Here is a 22,155-nt window from a genome sequence, read left to right as displayed (position 1 = left end):
ATTTGTTCCCTTCTCAAGCTAACTGGTCCTGAGAGCTGTGAACGTGCCCCACCATCACTGGGAGAACCGAAATTGCGGAGGCCTGAAGCATTTCAAAAGCGAATGTGGCTTTCAAACTGCGCAGGGCTAGAGAGGTTTGCGACGTGACAGCTGACGGTCCCCTTCCCCCCGCGGGGTCAGCTCCCTACCAGTAAGCGTCTCTCCCTCTCCAGGTTAACTCACCACACACCCACGCCCCCCCACCCCCCTCCCCCCGCCAGCCCTTCCCCCTCCTCGCCTCCTAGGTTCCCGCCCCCTCCTCTTCATTCCCTCAGCCAGCCTCTCATAGCCTTTCGCGCCCCCTTCCTCCTTTTCCCTCTCATTGTTCCCTCCCTTTTTTCCCTTCGGTCTCTCGCCCTGCCCACCCCGCTTTCATCCCTTCTTTTTTCCCCTTGGATTCGCGCTCGCGCCGCAAACGCCGCCTCCTCTCTCTACCAGAAGCAGCCCGGCGGGAGACGCAGCAGGCCGACTTCGCGCAGGCGCACTGTGGGGCGGGCGTACGGGCAGGCTGGGCGTCCGCGCAGGCGCTCGCTGTCCGGGCTTCGCTCAGGCGCTGGCTGCTAGGCGTTCTTCGCGTCTCTTGGTCGGGGTTTGGGGCCGCGCGCCGGCGGCGGCAGCATGTTTCTTCATTTAGTCAATCTCTGGAACCTGGCGTTTTATGCCCTTATGGTCTTCATGGCGACCCTGGGGCTGTGGGACGTCTTCTTCGGCTTCGAGGAGAACAAGTGCAGTATGAGCTATATGTTTGAGTACCCGGAGTATCAGGTGAGGTTCGGCTCTCTCCTCACCTGGGCGCTCTGAGACTCGGGCCCCTCCTCTGGGTTTCTCCTGCTTTGGCTCCCCGCGCCTCTGTGGCACCCGTATGCCAACCTCGTCTGTTTTTGGTTTTTTTTTTTTCCTCCCAGAAGACTTCCGACCACCCGCCCTCCCTGCTCACCTCACCTACCCTTTGTGTCCTCTCTTTTTTTCTTTCTTTCTTTCTTTCTTTTTTTTTTTTTTTTTTTAAGATTTTTACTTTTGGGGGATCTCTACACACGATATGGGTCTGGGACTTATAACCCCAACATCAAGAATCTATGCTCCTCCCACGAGCCAGCCGGGCACCCCGCCTTTGTGTCCTCCCTTAAAGTGGGGTGTTAGGTAGACGGTTCCTTGAGCATCCTCCCCGCCCCCCATAGTTGCTCCCCTGTCTCCCGCCCCCTTCCCGGTCCCAAATCCCAGGCACTGGTTGTTTTGACTGCCCGGGCCCACCCCGCCTCATTCCCAGAGACGCAAACTCAGCGCCTCTCCCTAAACCTAAACCCCATTTTCCCTGCGTTCCTGCCTTAACAGGTGCCCCTGGACCCTCCTTGGCTTTCCATGCACCTAATTCTTCCCCATCCCGCGCAGTGATTTGCACGTCAGCTTTCGCTTTTCTGGAAAGGGACTGAGCTTCCGCAGAGTTTGTGTTGGCTAGATCCCAAGACTGCCTTTGAGACTCCAGGGTCTTACCTCTGTGTGAAAGGCTAACCTGGGGAGGAATTAAATGGAAAACTGTTGAGGTTCCGTCCTGTAAAGTTTTGCGGAACCTCCGGTTTTGTAGGTTACCGGCCCGTGGGTGTGCATGCAAGCCTGTGTTTATGCTTGTCGCCTCTTAGCAGTTGTAGACAAAATCTATTTCATAGTGTTGTTTTTGTTTTCTCGCTGTGTTTGCAATTTAGGAGAGACCCGGCCCTTCTGTCTCGAGAGCGTGCGCGCCGTCCCCCACCTCTTCCGTTCCATTTTGAGATTTTTCTATCACAACTGCTTCATCAGTTCAGCTTAGGAGAATTTGGAATTTCATTCATGACCAGCTGTGGTGACAAATTACACAACTGTCCAAAAAAATTTCTCTCGAATGATTGTTTTTTTCTAAACGCATCTCCTAATTATGGAATACATGTTATAATGGTAACCCATCATAGGAAGTATGTGTACTATAATACATTACTGATAAAACGCATTCTTCGTATATTTTTAAAACCATAGCAGATTTTTTTTTTTTTAAAGGTGTAGAATGCAGATCGTGATTGCCTCTGCCCAGGGCATTGTGGATTAGCATATTATTTGATTAATGCTGCTATTATTTAGATCGTAAAAATACCTAAGGTTTAAATTGTTGAAGAACATCTTTTCCCGTGGGCAAAATTCTAATTTAGATTTCATTTGCTTTGAGATCCTTATCTTGGTTTTGCATCAGTGCTTATAAAGGAGTGGAAGAACTTGTTACCAGATGCTATTGAAGGAGAAGATACTAATGTGTTACTGTTGTCTCAGTTTCTAAGCACATATGCCGGTTTATGTTTATCAGAGTCTATACATAGTTAAATACGTGGGCTTTTAAGGTTTTTTTTAAACCGAAAGTAGAGCCCTTATAATCTTTCATTTTTCTATGGTGTAATAATTGAGAAACTCAATAGTCACTTTAGTTTTCTACTTCATTGAAGAGTTTGATTAAAACAAAATTATCTGTAACAATACAGAACTAATTCCCATTTATTTTGAGATTGCCCACAATTATTGAAGCTACTTTAATATCTGCAGTAGTGGAAATTGCTTAGTGTTGGGAACAAAGCATATGGACCTCACAGATGCATTTCTTGCCTCATAAAATTAACTGGCAAGACAGCAAATTAGCTAATGCAAAAGAGCTGTTTGGGTTTTTTTGTTGTTGAGTAGTCTGTTTAGCTATTTTGATTCAAATTACTTTTTTGTGGTTTTACTGTTCCGTTACTGTTAATATTATTTGTCAGTACAGTAATAATTACAGTGGCAGGAGTTTCTGATTCACATTTTCAGTAGATATTTATTTTTATGATGTAAAAAGAGGCTGTGTTAATTCACTACAGTATTATATTCGATTCTTGTATCTTACATTGTGTACACCAGGTCATGTTATTTTAGAAATATAGTTAAAGCCTGTCTATAGAATTGAGTCATCTTGAATATAGTGAGATTTCTGGATAACTGAGATCGTTCTATGAACAACCAGTGGTTTTTTAATGAATAAAAGTATTCTAAATACGTCCATCATATGTATTGTTTACTTCTAGTTATATCTCGTAGTAAGCTTTCTAATTGTTCACAGGTTGATACCTGCATATAAGTTGACATATTCGTTGGCTTTTCAGCTTCTTGACACTTTTCTTCTTTTTTACTGTTAGTTTGCATATTTGTTAGCTGAATTTTAGAAAAAATGATAGTTGAAACACACTCTATTTTATTCTTCATTTAAAAAATAAAAGGTGGGACAGGAATTTGAACCTATTTGTAAGAATGAAGTTTTGAATTTAAAATTGAGTATTCATTTTCTACCTTTGGTTTTCGTAGATTCACTTACTCAGAGTTAACTGGACATCTCACAGACCTACCAGGCAAAATACACATTATCCCTTAAAGCTTCTTGCTTTATTATGATAGCAAGGCACAGCTTTTATTTGGTAGCAAACAGTTTTAGGCAAATTGTAGAATTCAAGAAGAAACATCTGTGTTGTTTTTCTCCCATATAGTAATTTATTTAACCGTCTTCAGATAAGTGACCTAGCAGTTGCTATCTGAAGAAAATGTTGATATTGGAAAATACAAATGATAGCATTTTGTTATTAATCTGATGTTCATTTGGCAAATAATTTATTGAATAACTACTCTGTGTCCAGTATATTCTAGATACAAGGTATGGGTAAGAAGGAATTAGAGATGAATCAGACTTTGCCTTTATGTCTTTATAGTACAGTGGGGGAGACAAGAATGTAATGGATAGTTAAAATGTACTAAATGTTATAGTTTCACTGTAAGAGCGCATATGAGGTTCTTCACAGAAGACAGTGTCCAAGTTCATCTTCAGTAGTCAAAGGCTGTAGCCAAGTTGTAGTGAATTAGAGGATATATGTGTGTGTGTGTGTGTGTGTGTGTGTGTGTGTGTGTGTATATATATATAGTTCACATTGCAGGAATAGGGGTGCCTGGGTAGCTCAGTTGGTTAAGCATCCAACTTTGGCTCAGGTCATGATCTCACTGTTTGTGAGTTTGAGCCCCATGTTGGGCTCTTGTATTCTGTGTCTCCCTCTCTCTCTGTCCTTCCTCTGCTTGTACTCTGTCTCTCAAAAAATGAATAAATGTTAAAAAAATTTTTTTAAAGAAAATTGCAGGAATAAAGAATAGCATTTGTGAAGGTGGGAAGGCACCAGGACACATTGTATAAGCAGTATGTATATATATAAACTGCTAACACTGATTGCCTTCTGGGTGCAAACTACTAGGTGGCTAAAGGACTAGTGGTGGAAGAGAGCCTTTCAATGTACATTCTATTGAATCTTGAATTTTGAAGCATATTAAAAATAAATTTTAAAACATGGCATATGTAAGTTGTAAGAAAGGTAAGAATAATTAGAGCCAAATATTAGAGGACCACTGTCTTAAGCCTTTATAAATGCAGTCAGGAAACACAGAAGTTGTATGTTTTAACAAGGTATTTCTTGACACCACTATGGACTCTGGATTGTAGCAGGGAGGTTATGACAGGGAGAAAGACCAACCAGTCTAAAAGATTCAGTTGTCCCTAGGTGTTTTTATTAAGCTGGAGTTTTTAGGGGTGGGATGAACAAAGAGCCAAGAGCTCTTTGTAAGATCTTCTAAACTGCATTGTGATCAAAATCTCTTTTTTCTCCTTTTTTTCTTAATTATGGAGCTCAAATTGGAATTTTCCAGTTTTGATTTACAAGTAAAAGATACGTGTCATAAAAAAAGACATTTGTTTCTTGAATTGGTATTTTTCTAGTACTTGGGAACTTATTAGAATTTTTGTCTTTTGAAAGAGTTTGGGGTTTAGAGATTAGAAGGACCTGTACTAAGGCAGAGTCAAGAAGGGATGGACAGCAGGGGCAGGATTGTGGACATGTTATTTAAGTATAAGTGTAATTTGTTTTGATTGAAGGTCTGTTTTTGGGAAGGTGTGCTCATTTAAAATAATATATGCAAAATAATTTAAAATATATGGGTCTTGTTACTATAAAAGTTTTCTTTTAAATCCCTTGACCCTCATCTTTTTCTTCATCAGCATCCTTTTCATAGACCTATAATTTTCTGTCTTTAATCTGGTCAGAACCCTTTCTTTCTCTTCCTGCCACTCCCAACTTGAACTTGTTTTTCTATCTCTAGAGAATTAAATATTTTTCAATATATTGATAGTTTCCTATTCTTCTGAGTTAAGTTTCAGCTAGTTCAAAACTTAATGTACTAAAAAGAATGATCTAGGGGCGCCTGGGTGGCTCGGTCGGTTAAGCATCCGACTTCAGCTCAGGTCATGATCTCGCGGTCCGTGAGTTCGAGCCCCACGTCGGGCTCTGTGCTGACAGCTCAGAGTCTGGAGCCTGTTTCAGATTCTGTCTCTCTCTCTCTCTCTCTCTCTCTGACCCTCCCCCGTTCATGCTCTGTCTCTCTCTGTCTCAAAAATAAATAAACGTTAAAAAAAATTAAAAAAAAAAAAGAAAAAAGAAAGTAAAAATAAAAAGAATGATCTAATATTCATTAGTACTGTCATATTCAAGTACTGTCATATCAAAAGATGTACTAAATTGGGAGAAGTTTAGATTAACATTTTCTTGTTCTCTCATGTTTCCTTTTTGCTTAATGTATACTTAATCAAAATATTGCATCATTTTAGTTTATTATACATTGTGCATAGTCAGTATTGGGGCTAATTTGAGTTGAAGCCCATATATATATAAAGTGAATTGCGGGATTAGTATTTCTGCATTTTGGGTATTGGAGGAGATAAAATTGCTAATATTTTAAGCAGTAAGTGCACAGTCTCTAAAGATGTTTTCAGGTGTTATTAACACAGATTGTTTATGGTAATATTTTTAAAAGAATCTTGAATGTGCATGAATAATCAGAATTCTGCTTCTTAGAACAGTGAGGTTTTTCAGTGTCATTACCATTTATAGGCTTTAAAATTCATTCAGTAGTTAAAATTTTTATCAAGCACATGTACAGCACTGCTAGATCATTAAATCTATTGATGTCTACTTAAAATCTATTCAATGTAACTGATTTCATTTTTAATGGTTCTATACTCAAAAAAGGGGCAGAAGAAGAGAAGAAGAGCTTATACTTTACCATCACATTCATAGATGCTTATGTTTTGGGGATGACATTAAGACCTAACTTCTGTTTTGTTGGAAAAAAAAATTGCGTGAATTACTGGCTCATTTGTTATACAAAGTATGAATTGCAGAGTAGTTTAAGGCTTGCTGACAAACCATACACCTGGTCCATGAAAACTGAAACAGATGCTAATTCATTGGCATGTTTATGGTGAGAAAAGTGTACATGTCTTGACCAAGACATGGCTGTAAGGTTCAGATTAATGTGTTAAGCACATTGCAGATCAAAGCATATTAAGTTGAGAGGTCAGAAAGCTGTATTACAAAACAAGCTTACTTTGTTTTGAATGGTATAACAGCTGGAATATATAGTTGGGCCTGAAAAAAAGAGACATTACGAAATAGTTTAAAATAGCAAAAAAGAATTGATTTGATAATGGAAAGCCTTTATCATTTCTAAGTATAATTGATACTGATACTATATTAAGAGCATTTCCAATTATATTAACATGTAACTTGCTGACATACCTCAGTGTTTTTCTTTAGTCAGTGGCTACTTTGAGTAATTTGCATTCATTAGAATTTCAGGTGGTTCCATTTTATGCGTTCTTGAAAACTGCATGGTTCAAAACTCACATAATTCAAGACTAATTCTGCATTCTACGTATGAATAGGCTAAAAGTAAAATTTGTTTGGAACATTAAGTGCAGTTTTATCATTAGTAGTATTTTTATGCTATGCTGTTTCAAATGTGTGTAATACAGAAATGGACACAGTAGGCTGAATTGTATTAATACAACTAATTAAAGTGAAATTGCTTTTTTTTTCTTTTTGCTGTAGAAAATAGAACTTCCAAAGAAACTGGCAAAACGCTATCCTGCATATGAATTATATCTTTATGGAGAAGGATCCTATGCTGAAGAACACAAAATTCTCCCTTTGACGGGTATTCCAGTTCTCTTTCTTCCTGGTAATGCTGGAAGTTATAAGCAAGGTAAGTCTTGGGGTTTGGGAGTGAGTCAAATGAGTGAAGGGAGCCAGCTGTATGTTGATGGATAGTAAATAAGTTTGTGGTGATGATCACTTTGTAGTATATACAGATGTTGAATTATAAAACTGTACACCTAAAGCTTATATAATAAAAAAGGAATGAATTAACTGATAACATGAATTACATGGTGCAATGTGGATAAATCTTAAAAACATAAGTGAAAGAAGCCAGTCATAAAAAAACACGTATGTGATCCCATTTATAGAAATGTCCAGAATAAGCAAGTCCATGGGACAGAAAGTAAATTAGTAGTTTCCAGAAATTGGAAGGAGACGAGGAATGAGAAGTGACTACTAATGAGTACAGGGTTTTCTTTTTGGGGTAATTAAAAATGTCTAACATTAGATTAGAGAAATGATTTTAGAACTCGATGAATATACTAAAAGTGATTGAATTGTACACTTTACATAGTGAGTTGAATAATATGTGAATTACGTATGTTAAAAAAATGGAATGGCACATAGGTATTTTGTTTGCTAAACCATACACTGCAATTTTTAATGCCAGTTAAGGCAATCAGTTCACAAATTCTGTGGAGTTAACAGAACAAAACCTGAAACAGTGATGGAAGCAGATACACCAATGAGGAAACTATTAGAGTAGTTAAGGCAAGAGATGATGGTGCTTACATTAGGAAGACAGTAGTGGAAATGATGAGAATTGTTGATTGGGGGATATGTTTGGAAAGTAGAGTATGATAAGATTTACTGATGGATTGGATGTCATGTGTAAGAAAAAGACAAATCAAGCATAGGTATCTGAACCAAGTGAGGAGCATATTATTTCTTGTAGGGATTTTCTCATTCTTAAAATCCTCAAGCATGACTCATACAGATGACTAACATTTCTTACTCTTCAAAGAAATCTTCCCCTCCCTTTTAGCTGTTGTCCCTATTGAAGTGGAAGCAGGTAAAGAATGAATGACCTGTTTACTTTCTATTTAACTTAAATTTAAAAAACATTTAGGGCACAAGACATACAGGGCACAAACAATGGTTTGTTCTTCTGAATTGATACTGTTGAAGGATGTCACCTTGAAGTAGGTTGTTTATACTTGGGAGTGTGGGATAAAGTTATTTGTTAAGAGACTTTGAAGCAACTTTTGAAAATTTTGTTGGGGGCACCTGGGTAGCTCAGTCAGCTAAGTGTCCAACTTTGGCTCAGGTCATGATCTCATGGTTCATTGGTTCAAGCTTCACGTTGGGCTCTGTGCTGACAACTCAGAGCCTGGAGCCTGCTTCAGATTCTGTGTCTCCCTCTCTCTCTGTCCTTCCCCCACTCGTGCTGTCTCTCTCAGAAATAAATAAAACATTAAAAATTTTGTTTAATGTGCACATTGTATTTTCCTCTGCAGTCCGTTCTGTTGGCTCTATTGCACTTAGAAAAGCAGAAGACATTGACTTCAAATACCACTTTGACTTCTTTAGTGTGAATTTCAATGAAGAACTGGTGGCACTGTATGGTGGAAGTCTTCAGAAACAGACCAAGTTTGTACATGAATGCATTAAAACAATTCTCAAACTCTATAAGGTAGGAGATAAGCATGCAAATTAATAGTGATCACCTATTAACATCTTTTTTTTAAGACATTCAGCATATTTTAAATCATGTATTTGTTTATATGGAAGTTACAGATGGCACAAAGGTTTGTTTTTTGTTTTGGTGGGAGTCTTATTTTGCACTCCGTGGTTTTGAAATTTGAATTGGATTTATAAGGGGCGCCTGGGTGGCTCAGTCAGTTGAGCGTCCGACTTTGGCTCAGGTCATGATCTCACGGTCTTTGAGTTCGAGCCCCACATCAGGTTCTCTGCTGTTAGCATAGAGCCAGCTTTGGATCCTCTGTCCCCCTCTCTCTCTCTGTCCCTTCCCCGCTTGGGCTCTCTGGCTCTCTCAAAATAAATAAATAAACTTAAAAAAAAATAAGAGAAAAAAAATAAATTGAATTTATAAGAAATGTCTCTTGTGAATTTAAGGGAAAAAAAATTTTTTTTTAACTTTATAAATCAGAAGTGCATTGAGTTTCCTAAAGATCATTAGTATGGATTTCTGCTTCTAGTTATGAATAACTTGTACTAGGGTAGACCACTTCCGTATGTAAGCAACTATAAAGCTAGCCAAAATATTGAAATACATGTTTTTAAGTGTTGGCCAAGGACCTTGATCCCTGAAAGAAGGAAAACATGTGAGGTGAGCTTCATGATTGCCCTGTTTTTCTGCCTGAAAGCATTTCCCAGACCATGGGACAAGTGGGTAAAGATCAAGCAGAGCACATTTATATAATTGAACTGAAGAAGGCAGAGATTGGAATTTGGGGCTACTGGAGTGGTTAAATCTGTGGGCATGGTATTAGAAAGAAGAGAGTCAGGCAGAAATAGAAGCTCTAGAAATTTGCATTTTTCAACTTCGAATGCAGTGCTGAATATGCACAGGGCAAGAAGCTACAGGGCAATGGTATACCGAGGAGGAAGTGATGGGATGTATCTATCTCAAGTTCAAGGAATAAGTAGCAAGATATATCTTTAGAGAAATTTGGAAGAGTGGTAAAACAGTCTAAAAATCATTCTGTGCCAACACTTCTAAACAATGTCAGGGATAAAATACTACTGCCTACTGAGGTGGAGCCACTGCCTCCCATAGTATGCCACAATGAAACTCCTGGCCAAAAAAAAAAACAAAAAACAAAAAACAAAAACTACTGAAGGAATTATGACCTGAATTGAGATTCCAGAGGTCACATGGTGCTAGGAAATAGGAGTTCTGATCAGCTGGAGCAGGAAGACCTATTTGAACACTCTGGGCATTGTTGAGATCCCAGAAAGGATGCTATTTAGGCATAAGACTATTCTATATTCTAGGTCTAAAGTAAGAGCTATTCTAGGATCCACCTTAATGCTTAAATAGAAGCCTCAAAAATACTCAAGGGTAAGGGGTTAAGTAAGGTAAGGTAAGTATGTATAACGAGAACAGATGAGGAGTCTCAGCAAAGACATGGAAACTATTAAAAAAGAAGAACAAAAAGGAAAATATAGAACTGAAGCAATACATACCAGAAATGAAAATTTCAGTACATAGGCTTTAAGCCGATTGAATACTACAGAATAAGAGATCATTGAATTTGAAGGTACGACAATAGAAACTATCCCAAAATGAAACACCGGACAAAAGAATGAAAAAGAAAGAGCCTCAGGAACCTGTGGGACAATACTAAGTAATCTAAGATTGATATAATTGGAACTCTAGAAGAGAAAGAAATTGGAAAGGAAAAAATATTTAAAGAACTAATGGTCCCCAGTTGGTCAATTTTGATTAAAAATTTTCAACCCACAGGTCCAAGAAGATCAGTGAGTGTTAAGCAGGAGAAATACAAAATCACACTTATATGTATCATAGTCAAATTGTTGAAAACTAAAGTAAAGAGAAAAATCTTAAAAGCAGCCAAAAGAAAAAGATCCTTTACCTAACATACAGAGTAAACATACAGAGTAAAAATTACCAGTGCTTTTACATAAGAAATAGTGAAAGCCAAAAAACAACAGGATAACATCTTAAAGATCTTGGAGATGAGGTTAGGAAGGGTACTCTTCAACCTAAAATTGCATACCCAGCAAAAATATCATTCAAAAGTGAGGGCAAAATAAAGATATTTTCAGAGTTACAAAAACTGGCAGTTTGTCATTAGTAGACAAAGGGAAATAAAAGATTAGCATTAGGTGAACAGTACAGTAATACTTGCTGTAGACAAGATGAATGCTAATTAATGGGTGAAAGTTTGAGGAGAAAAAGGATATTTACGTGATCTCAAAGAATCTTTTCTGAAATATTCATTAACAACAAAGGGGAAGAATAACTTTACAGTGGAGAAACCTGGCAGATACCATCTTAACCAAGATTAACATCACCAGTAATAACACATATTGATAGAAACCTCCTTGACATGTGTAATAAGACATATTGATATAAATCTCCTTGACGTGATGCATTGAGAAGGTTGCAGCATAATTTCTGTGGCATTGTCAACCTCACGTTAATCATGAGAAAATGGCAGGAAAACCCAAATTGAGAGTCATACTACAAAATAATCAGTACTGTTTAAAAGTATCACGATCATAAAAAAATGAACACTGAAGAACTGTCACAGGTTAGAGGAAACTAAGGAGAAATAACAATGCGAGGTAGGATGTTGGATGAAATCCTGAAATAGAAAAAAGTACATTTGTGAGAAAATGGATGAAATTTATATTAGGTCTACAGTTTAGTTAATAACAGTTGAGCTGAAGTTAAAATGTTAATTTTTTTAAGTTTTATTTATTGTGAGAGAGAGAGAGAGAGAAAGCATGCATGGCAGGGGAGGGTCAGAGACAAGAGAGACAATTTCAAGCAGGCTCCACACCATCAGTGCAGAGCCTGATGTGAGGATAGAACTCATTAATTGTGACATCAAAACCTGAGCTGAAACCAAGAGTAGGACGCTTACCTGACTGAGCCATCCAGGCACCCCACCGACATTAATTTCTTTGTTTTGATAATTGTCCTATGGCTATGTAAATGTTAATAATAAATGAAGTTGGATGAGAGGCATAGGAGAACTCTCTTGTGCTATTTTTGCAACATTTCTTTAATTTGTTCAAAATAAAAAGGTTAACAGTTTGTTTACAGCAAAAAAAAAAAACCCCATAGTATGAGGTTTATAACTTATTTAGAAGAAAAGTATATAATAATGGTGAAAAGGATGGGGAGAGGAATGTATAGAATTAATCCTTTGCATTAAGTAAGTGGTATAATATTAATTCAGAGTAGACCAATATGGTTGCATATTGTAATTTCTAGAATACCAGCAACAAAAGGGAGATATAGCAAAAGAGTAAAGAGTAAATGGAGAATAAAAAGAGTAAATGGAGAAGAAATAGAAGGAAAGAAGAAAGAAATAAGCTGGGACAAATAGGAGACAAGAAACGAATGACAAAATGATAGAGTTAAACCCAACTATATCAATAATTACATTAATTACAGATGGATTAATCACTCCAGTTAAAAGGAAGACATTGTCAGACTGTATAAGAAAGGCAAGACCAACCCAATTATATGCTAATCTATCTACTAGAAAGTAAAAGCCACTTTAAATGGAAAGATCCTGTTAGATTACTTTTAAAAGAACGGGAAAAAATATACGTACACAGATCATTGGAAAGCTGGCATGGCTGTCTTAATATCAATTAAATAGATTCTAGAACAAAAGATATTAGAGTTAAAGGACATTTTACAATGATAGAGTTCATCAAGAAGGCAAAACAATCTCAAGTGAGTATGTACCTAATAACAAAGTTTCTAAATTCATGAAGCAGAAACTAACAACACAGAGAAAGAAATAGGTAAATCCATGATTAGATTTGGTAATTTCAGCAATCTTATCTCCATAATTCGTAAAATAGACAAAATCAGTAAGGTATGGAAGATTTGAACAGTATTAACCAGCTTAACCTGTTGAAATTTATAGTATACTACATCCAACAACTGTAGAAACTTTTGTTACCTTTATTTTTTTAATTTGTTTTTTTGCTTTTAAAATTTTCTTCCTCGCATTTGTATTTAAATTCAAGTTAGTTGGGGCGCCTGGGTGGCTCAGTCAGTTAAGTGTCCGACTTCAGCTCAGGTCACGATCTCGCGGTCCGCGAGTTCGAGCCCCGCGTCGGGCTCTGGGCTGATGGCTCAGAGCCTGGAGCCTGCTTCCGATTCTGTGCCTCCCTCTCTCTCTGCCCCTCCCCTGTTCATGCTCTGTCTCTCTCTGTCTCAAAAATAAATAAACGTTAAAAAAAAAAACTAAAAAAACAATTCAAGTTAGTTAACATACAGTGTAATAGTAATTTCAAGTGTAGAATTTGACAATTCATCACTTACATACAACACGAGTTCTCATCCACAGCAAGTGCCTTCCTTAGTACCCATCACCTATTTGACCTATTCACCTCCCTTACGTTTATTTGTTTTTTCTTTTTTTTTTTTTAATGTTTATTTATTTTGAGAAAGAAAGCTCATGTTCATGTGAGCAGTGGAAGGGAGAGAGAGAATCCCAAGCTGACGGTGCAGAGTCCGACTTGAGGTTCAGTCTCACAGAACTGCGAGATCATGACTACGGCCAAAAATCAAGCCGATGTTTAACCGATTGAGCCACACAAGCACCCCCATTTGTTTTGTTTCTTAAATTCCATGTATGAGTGAAATCATATGGCATTAGTCTTTCTCTGACTTATTTCACTTAGCATAATAACTCTCTAGCTCCATCCATGTTGTTTCAAATGGAAAGTTTTTTTTTTAATTTTTTTTAACATTTATTTATTTTTGAGAGAAAGAGACAGTGCAAGCAGGGGAGAGGCAGAGAGAGAGGGAGACACAGAATCCAAAGCAGCACAGAGCCAGACATGGAGCTTGAACCCATGGACCGCGATATCATGACCTGAGCTGAAGTTGGATGCCCGACTGAGCCACCAGGTGCCCCAAAATGGAAAGATTTTGTTCTTTTTTAATGGCTAAATAATACTCCACTGTGGGGTGTGTGTGTGTGCGCGCGCGCACGCGCGCGTGTGTGTACATACACACATATATACACCACATGTTCTCTATTCATTTATCAGTCAGTGGACATTTGGGCTCTTTCAATAATTTTGTTATTTATAATGCTGCTATAAACATTGGGGTGCATGTGCCCCTTAGAGTCAGTATTTTTTATCCTTTGGGTAAATACCTAGTAGTGCAATTGTTATATTGTAGGGTAGTTCTATTTTTAACTTTTTTTTTTTCCATTTAAACAGTCCACTGTAGTTGTGAATTTATTTCATATCATTTGAGGGAGGTGGAATTTGGAGTTGATTACTACACAGTCTTCAACTACCTGGATATCCACCATAATATGTCTATTTAAAAATTTTTTTTTTTTTTGGGGGGCGCCTGGGTGGCGCAGTCGGTTAAGCGTCCGACTTCAGCCAGGTCACGATCTCGCGGTCCGTGAGTTCGAGCCCCGCGTCGGGCTCTGGGCTGATGGCTCGGAGCCTGGAGCCTGTTTCCGATTCTGTGTCTCCCTCTCTCTCTGCCCCTCCCCCGCTCATGCTCTGTCTCTCTCTGTCCCAAAAATAAATAAACGTTGAAAAAAAAAAAAATGCCAAAAAAAAAATTTTTTTTTTTAATTTTATTTTTTTAATTTACATCCAAGTTAGTTAGCATATAGTGCAACAGTGATTTCAGGGATAGATTCATTGACACCTTTTTTACTCATTTAGCCCATCCCCCTCCCACAACCCCTCCAGTAACCCTCTGTTCTCCTTATTTAAGGGTCTCTTATGTTTTGTCCCCCTCCCTGTTTTTATATTATTTTTGCTTCCCTTCCCTTGTGTTCATCTGTTCTGTGTCTTAAAATCTGCACATGAGTGAAGGAAATCATATGATATTTGTCTTTCTCTGACTAATTTTGCTTAGCATAATACCCTCTAGTTCCATCCACATAGTTGCAAATAGCAAGATTTCATTCTTTTTGATTGTCGAGTAATACTCCATTGTATATATATATATATATATATATATATATATATATATATACCACGTCTTCTTTATCCATTCATCCATCGATGGACATTTGGGCTCTTTCCATACTTTGGCTATTGTTGATAGTGCTGCTATAAATGTTGGGGTGCACGTGTCCCTTCGAAACGGCACACCTGTATCCCTTGGATAAATACCTAGTAGTGCAATTGCTGGGTCATAGGGTAGTTCTATTTTTAATTTTTTAAGGAACCTCCATACTGTTTCCCAGAGTGGCTGAACCAGCTTGCATTCGCACCAGCTTGCATTCCCACCAACAATGCAAAAGAGATCCTCTTTCTCCGCATCCTTGCCAACATCTGTTGTTGCCTGAGTTGTTAATGTTAGCCATTCTGACAGGTGTAAGGTGGTATCTCATTGTGGTTTTGATTTGTTATTTCCCTGATGATGAGTGATGTTGACCATGTTTTCATGTGTCGGTTGGCCATCTGGATGTCTTCTTTAGACAAGTGTCTATTCATGTCTTTTGCCCACTTCTTCAGTGGATTATTTGTTTTTTGGGTGTTGAGTTTGATAAGTTCTTTATAGATTTTGGATACTAACCCTTAATCTGATATGTCGTTTGCAAATATCTTCTCCCATTCCGTCAGTTGCCTTTTAGTTTTGCTGATTGTTTCCTTTGCCGTGCAAAAGCTTTTTATTTTGATGAGGTCCCAATAGTTCATTTTTGCTTTTGTTTCCCTTGCCTCTGGAGATGTGTTGAGTAAGAAGTTGCTGCGGCCATATTTTTAACTTTTTGAGGAGCCTCCATACTGTTTTCCAGAGTGGCTTGCACCAGTTTGCATTCCCAGCAACAGTGGAAATGGATTCCCCTTTCTCCACATCCTCGCTAACACTTACTGTTTCCTGTGTTGTTAGTTTTAGCCATTCTGACTGCTGTGAAGTGATACCTAGTTTATTTTTGCTTTTGTTCCCTTGCCTCAGGAGATGTATCTAGTATGAAGTTGTTATGGCTGATGTCCAAGAGGTTACTATCTATGTTTTCCTCTAGGATTTTGATGGCTTCCTGTCTTATGTTAGGTCTTTTATCCATGTTGAATTTATTTTTGTGTATGGTATAAAACAGTGGTCCAGGGGCACCTGGGTGGCTCAGTTGTTTGACTTTGGCTCAGGTCATGACTCGGAGTCTGTGAGTTCAAGCCCTGCATCAGGCTCTGTGCTGACAGCTCAGAACCTGGAGCCTGCTTCAGATTCTCTGTCTCCCTCTCTCTCTGTACCTCCCCTGCTCACATTCTGTCTGTCTCTCTCTCTCAGAAGTAAATAAACATTGAAAAAATTTAAAAAGAAAGAAAGGAAGGAAGGAAGGAGGGAGGGAGGGAGGGAGGAAGGAAGGAAGGAAGGAAGGAAGGAAGGAAGGAAGGGGTCCAGTATCACTCTTTTGCATGTTGCTATCCAGTTTTCCGAACACTATTTGTTGAAGAGACTGCCTTTTTTACATTAGATACTTTCTCTGCCTTAAAAAAAAATTTTTTTTTAATGTTTATTTATTTTTGAGAGAGAGAGAGAGAGAGAGAGAGAGAGAGAGAGACAGAGCACAAGCAGGGGAGGGGCAGAGAGAGAGGGAGACACAGAAACTGAAGCAGGCTCCAGGCTCTGAGCTGTCAGCACAGAACCCGACACGGGGCTCGAACTCACGAACTGTGACATCATGACCTGAGCTGAAGTCAGACGCTTAACCAACTGAGCCACCCAGGCGCCCCTTTTTCTGCCTTCTTGAAGATTAGTTGGCCATATAGTTGTAGGTCCATTTCTGGGTTTTCTATTCTGTTGCTTTGATCTATGTGTCTGTTTTTGTGCCAGTACTGTCTTAATGACTACAGTTTGTGATATAGCTTGAAGTCTGGAATTATGATGCCCCCAGCTTTTCTTTTCTTTTTCAAGTTTGCTTTGGCTCTTCAAGTGTTTTGTGGTTCCATACAAATTTTAGGATTGTTCTAGCTGTCAAAAATGCTGGGGGTATGTTGATAGGGATTGTATTAAATGTGTATATTGCTTTGGGTAGTATAGACATTTTAACAATATTTGTTCTTCCAATCCATGAGCATGGAATATTTTATGTTTTTTTGCTCATCTTCAATTCTTTTCATCAGTGTTTTATAGTTTTCAGAGTACATTATCCTTCTTTAGTTAGGTTTATTCCTGGTTATCTTATGGTTTTTGGTGCAGTTGTAAATGGGACTGATTCCTTGATTTTTCTTTCTGCTGCGTCATTATTGATGTATAGAAATGCAACAGATTTCTGTATGTTGATTTTGTATCCTGCAACTTTACTGAATTTGTGTGTCAGCTCTAGCAGTTTTTTGCTGGAATCTTTGGGTTTTCTACATAAAGTATCATGTTGTCTGCAAATAGTGAAAATTTGACTTCTTTCTTGCTGATTTGGATGCCTTTTATTTCTTTTTGTTGTCTGAATGCTGAGGCTAGGACTTCCAGTACTATGTTAAATAACAATGGTGAGTGTGGACATCCCTGTCTTGTTTCTGACTGAAGAGAAAAAGCTCTCAGTTTTCCCCCATTGAGGGTGATACTAGTTGTGGGTTTTTTGTATATGGCTTTTATTATGTTGAAGGGTTTTACATGAATGGATGTTGTACTTTGTCAAATGCTTTTTCTGAATCTAGTGAAAGGATCATATGGTTTGTCCCATTTTATTATGTGGTGTTTCATATTTACTGATTTGTGAATATTGAACCACCCTTGCAGCCCAGGAATAAATCCTACTTGATCATGGTGAATGATTCTTTTAATGTACTGTTGGATTCAATTTCCTAGTATTTTGTTGAGAATTTTTGCATCCATGTTCATCAGGGATATTGGCCTGTAGTTTTCTCTTTTTTAGTGGAGTCTTTCTGGTTTTGGAATGAGTTTGGAAGATTTCCTTCCATTTCCTTTTTTTTTTTTTGGAACTGTTTGAGAAAAGTAGGTATTACCTCTTCTTTAAATGTTTGATAGAATTTGCCTGTGAAGCCATCTATTCCTGAACTTTTGTTTGTTGGGAGTTTTTTGATTACTGATTCACTTTCTTTACTGGTTATCGGTCTGTTCAAGTTTTTTATTCCTTTTTCAGTTTTGGTAATTTATATTTTCTAGGAGTTTATCCATTTCTTCTAGGTTGTCCAATTTGTTAGGATATACTTTTCCATAATATTCTCTTATAATTGTTGTATTTTTGTAGTGTTGTTTGTGATCTCTCTCAGTCGTGATTTTATTTATTGGTGTCCTTTTTCTTTTCTTTTTGATAAGTCTGCTAGAGATTTATCAATTTTATTAATTTTTTCCACAGAACCAGCTCCCAGTTTCATTAATCTGTTCTACCATTTTTTAGTTCCTGTGTCATTTATTTCTGCTCTCATCTTTACTATTTCCCTTCTCTCTTTAGCCTTCGTTTGTTTATCTCTTTCAGCCTCCTTTAGGTATAAAGTTAGGTTGTTTAATTGAGATTTTTCTTGCAACTTGAGGTAGGCCTGTGTTGATATATACTTTCTTCTTTGTGATGCTTTTGCTTCATCACAAAGGTTTCAGACCGTTATGTTCTCATTTTCATTTGTTTCTATCTATTTTTAAAATTTCTTCTTTGATTTCCTGTTTGACCCATTCATTCTTTAGTAGCATGTTGTTTAACCTCCATGTATTTGTGGTCTTTCCAAATTTTTTGTTGTGGTTTACTTCCAGTTTCATAGCATTGTGGTCAGAAAATATGCATGGTATGATTTGTGTTTTTGTGCTTGTTGAGGCCTGATTAGTGACCTAATATATGATCTATTCTGGAGAGTGTCCCATGTGCACTTGAAAAGAATGTTTATTCTGCTGTGTTAGGATGAAATATTCTGAATATATCTGTTAAGTTCATCTGGTTCAGTGTGTCATTCATTTTTTTTTTATGTTGACTAAACCTAATTTTATTTTATTTTTTTGACTCAGTAAATATTTTATTTTTTGCCCTTTTTTATATTAAATATAATTTATTGTCAAATTGGTTTCCATACAACACCCAGGGCTCATCCCAACAGATGCCCTCCTCAATGCCCATCACCCACTTTCCCCTGTCCCCCACCCCCCATCAACCCTGTTTGTTCTCAGTATTTAAGAGTCTCTTATGGCTTGCCCCCTTCCCCTCCCCCATGGACTTCTGTTAAGTTTCTCAGGATCCACATATGAGTGAAAACATATGATATCTGTCTTTTTCTGCCTGACTTATTTCACTTAGCATCATACTCTCCATTTCCATCCACATTGCTACAAATGGCCAGATTTCATTCTTTCTCATTGCCAAGTAGTATTCCACTGTATATATAAACCACATCTTCTTTATTCATTCGTCAGTTGATGGACATTTAGGCTCTTTCCATAATTTGGCTATTGTTGAAAGTGCTGCTATAAACATTGGGGTACAAGTGCCCCTATGCATCAGCACTTCTTTATCCCTTGGGTAAATTCTTAGCAGTGCTATTGCTGGGTCATAGGGCAGATCTATTTTTAATTTTTTGAGGAACATCCACACTGTTTTCCAGAGTGGCTGCACCAGTTTGCATTCCCACCAATGGTGCAAGAGGGTTCCCATCTCTCCACATCCTCTCCAGCATCTATAGTCTCCTGATTTGTTCATTTTAGCCACTCTGACCAGTGTGAGGTGGTATCTCAGTGTGGCTTTGATTTGTATTTCCTGGATGATGAGTGATGTTGAGCATCTTTTCATGTGCCTGTTGGCCATCTGGATGTCTTCTTTAGAAAACTGTCTATTCATGTCTTCTGCCCATTTCTTCATTGGATTATTTGTTTTTCGGATGTGGAGTTTGGGGAGTTCTTTATATCAGTGTGTCATTCAAAATCATTGTTTCCTTGTTGCTTTTCTGCCTAGATGATCTGTCCATTGATGTAAGTGGGGTGTTAAAGTCCCCTAGTATTATTGTATTATTATCTTGAGTTCTTATATGTTTGTTATTGATTGTTTTATGTATTTGGGTACTCCAGTATTGAAGGCATAAATATTTATAGTTATTAGATCTTTTTGTTGGATAATCTCCTTTATTATGATATAGTATCCTTCTTCATCTCTTATTACAGTCTTTGGTTTAAAATCTACCTTGTGTGAAACTGTGCAGCCACTCTGGGGAACAGTATGGAAGTTCCTCAAAACAAGTAAAAATAGAACTACCATATGATCCAGCAATTGCACTGTTAGGTATTTACCCAAAGGATACAAAAATACAGATTTGAAGGGGTACGTTCACCCCAATGTTTATAGAAGCATTATCAGCAATGGCCAAACTATGGAGAGAGCCTAAATGTCCATCAACTGATAAATGGATAAAGAAGATATGGTGTATACACACAGACACACATACACACACCCTGGAATATTACTAAGCCATCAACAAGAATGAAATCTTGCCATTTGCAGTGACGTGGGTGGAGTTAGAATGTATTATGCTGAGTGAAATAAGTCAGTCAGAGAAAGACAAATTCCATATGATTTCATTCATATGTGGAATTTAAGAAACAAAACAGATGAACATATGGGTAGGGGGGTGGAAAAGGAGAAGAAAGGGTAACAAACTACGAGAGACTCTTAATGATAAAGAACAAACTGGGTTGGTGGAGGGAGGTCGGTGGGAGATGGGCTAGATGAGTGATGGGTACTAAGGAGGTCACTTGTTTTGATGAGGACTGAGTGTTGTATATAAGTGATGAATCACTGAATTCTACTCCTGAATCCAATATTGTACTGTATGTTAACTAAAATTTAAATTAAAAATACAATAAAATAAAATCTAGCTTGTCTGATGTAAGTATTGCTACAGTGTCTTTCTTTTGACTTGCTTTGCATGATAAATATTTCTACATCCCCTCACTTTCAATCTGTGGGTGTCTTTTGGTCTAAAATGAGCCTCTTATAGGCAGCATATAGCTGGGTCTTAGGTTTTTATCCATTCTGACACCCTCTATCTTTTGATTGAAGTGTTCAATCCACTTACATTCAGAGTAACTATTGATAGATATGTATTTAGTGCCATTTTATTACTTGTTGTGACTTCTGGAGATTTTCTCTTCCTTCTTTGTCACTCTTGGTCTTTCCTTCCCACTCAGAGAATCCCTTTTAAAATTTCTTGCAGCGCTGAGTTAGTGGTCATGGACTCCTTTAGTTTTTATTTGGGCAATCCTTTGTCTCCTCCTGTTGTGAATGATAGCCTCGCTGGGTAGAGTATTCTTGGCTACAGATTATTCCCATTCAGCACATTGAATAAATTATACCACTCCCGGGGCGCCTGGGTGGCGCAGTCGGTTAAGCGTCCGACTTCAGCCAGGTCACGATCTTGCGGTCCGTGAGTTCGAGCCCCGCGTCAGGCTCTGGGCTGATGGCTCAGAGCCTGGAGCCTGTTTCCGATTCTGTGTCTCCCTCTCTCTCTGCCCCTCCCCCGTTCATGCTCTGTCTCTCTCTGTCCCAAAAATTAAAAAAAATAAATAAATAAAAATAAATAAATAAATAAAAATAAAAATAAAACGTTGAAAAAAAAAATTATACCACTCCCATCTGGCCTGCCAAGTTTCTGTGGAGAGGTCTGCAGCTAGCTTTATGGGTTTTCCCTTGTAAAGTTAGGGACTTCTGTCTTGCTGCTTTTAGGACTTTTTCTTTATCACTATTTTTGCAAATTTAACTACAATTTGTCTTGATGTTTGCCTGATTTTAATGGGAGTTCCCTGTGCCTCCTGGATTTGGATGTGTGTTTCCTTCCTCAGATTAAGGAAGTTTTCAGCTATATTTCCTCAAATAAATCTTCTTCTTTCTCTCTCTCTCTCTCTCTCTCTCTCTCTCTCTGTCTCTCTCTCTCTCTGTCTCTCTCTCCTTCTGGAACTCTTATGATACAAATGTTACTACATTTAATGGAGTAATGGAGTTCCCGAAGTCTATTCTTGTGATCCATAATTCTTTCTCTCTTTTGTTCAGCTTCATTATTTTCCGTTATTCTGTCTTCTATATCACTTATTCATTCCTCTGCTTCTATTCTTGTGGATTAGTATTATCCAGTCTGTTTCGAATTTCAGTTATTGCTGTTTTCACTTCTGATTGTTTTTTTAATTCTTTTATCTTAGCAGCCAGGGTCACTCTGATGTCTTCTATGCTTTTCTCAAGTCAGTGAATGTCCTTATGATCATTACTTTAAGGTCTCCATCAGGCATACTACTTATGTCTGTTTTGATTAGATCTCTGACCATGCGATCTTTTCTTGTTCTTTCCTTTGGTATGATTTCCTCCATCTTGGCATTTTGTCTAAGTCTCGGTCTTCTTCTCTGTGTTGGAAAAGCCTGTTGTTTTTCCTGCTCGTGAGAGTAATGGCTTTATGGGGGAGAGGT

General features: G+C 37.9%; 1 protein-coding gene across 2 annotated transcripts in view; it reads left to right on the top strand.

Annotated features, from left to right (window-relative positions):
- Window positions 1-569: 569 nt before the first annotated feature.
- The window catches only part of PGAP1 (post-GPI attachment to proteins inositol deacylase 1), an 82,909-nt gene continuing 61,323 nt past the window's right edge, over window positions 570-22,155 (top strand). For both annotated transcript variants that reach the window (XM_030326204.1, XM_030326203.1), the window contains exons 1-3: window positions 570-804; window positions 7,002-7,155; window positions 8,567-8,742. In XM_030326204.1, the coding sequence (XP_030182064.1) occupies window positions 658-804; window positions 7,002-7,155; window positions 8,567-8,742 (477 nt within the window). In that variant the 5' untranslated portion in view covers window positions 570-657. The remainder of the gene's footprint in view (window positions 805-7,001; window positions 7,156-8,566; window positions 8,743-22,155) is intronic.

The sequence above is a fragment of the Lynx canadensis genome, chromosome C1 (assembly GCF_007474595.2).
Source record: "Lynx canadensis isolate LIC74 chromosome C1, mLynCan4.pri.v2, whole genome shotgun sequence".
Taxonomy (NCBI): domain Eukaryota; kingdom Metazoa; phylum Chordata; class Mammalia; order Carnivora; family Felidae; genus Lynx; species Lynx canadensis.
This window is presented reverse-complemented; position numbering and strand designations above follow the sequence as displayed.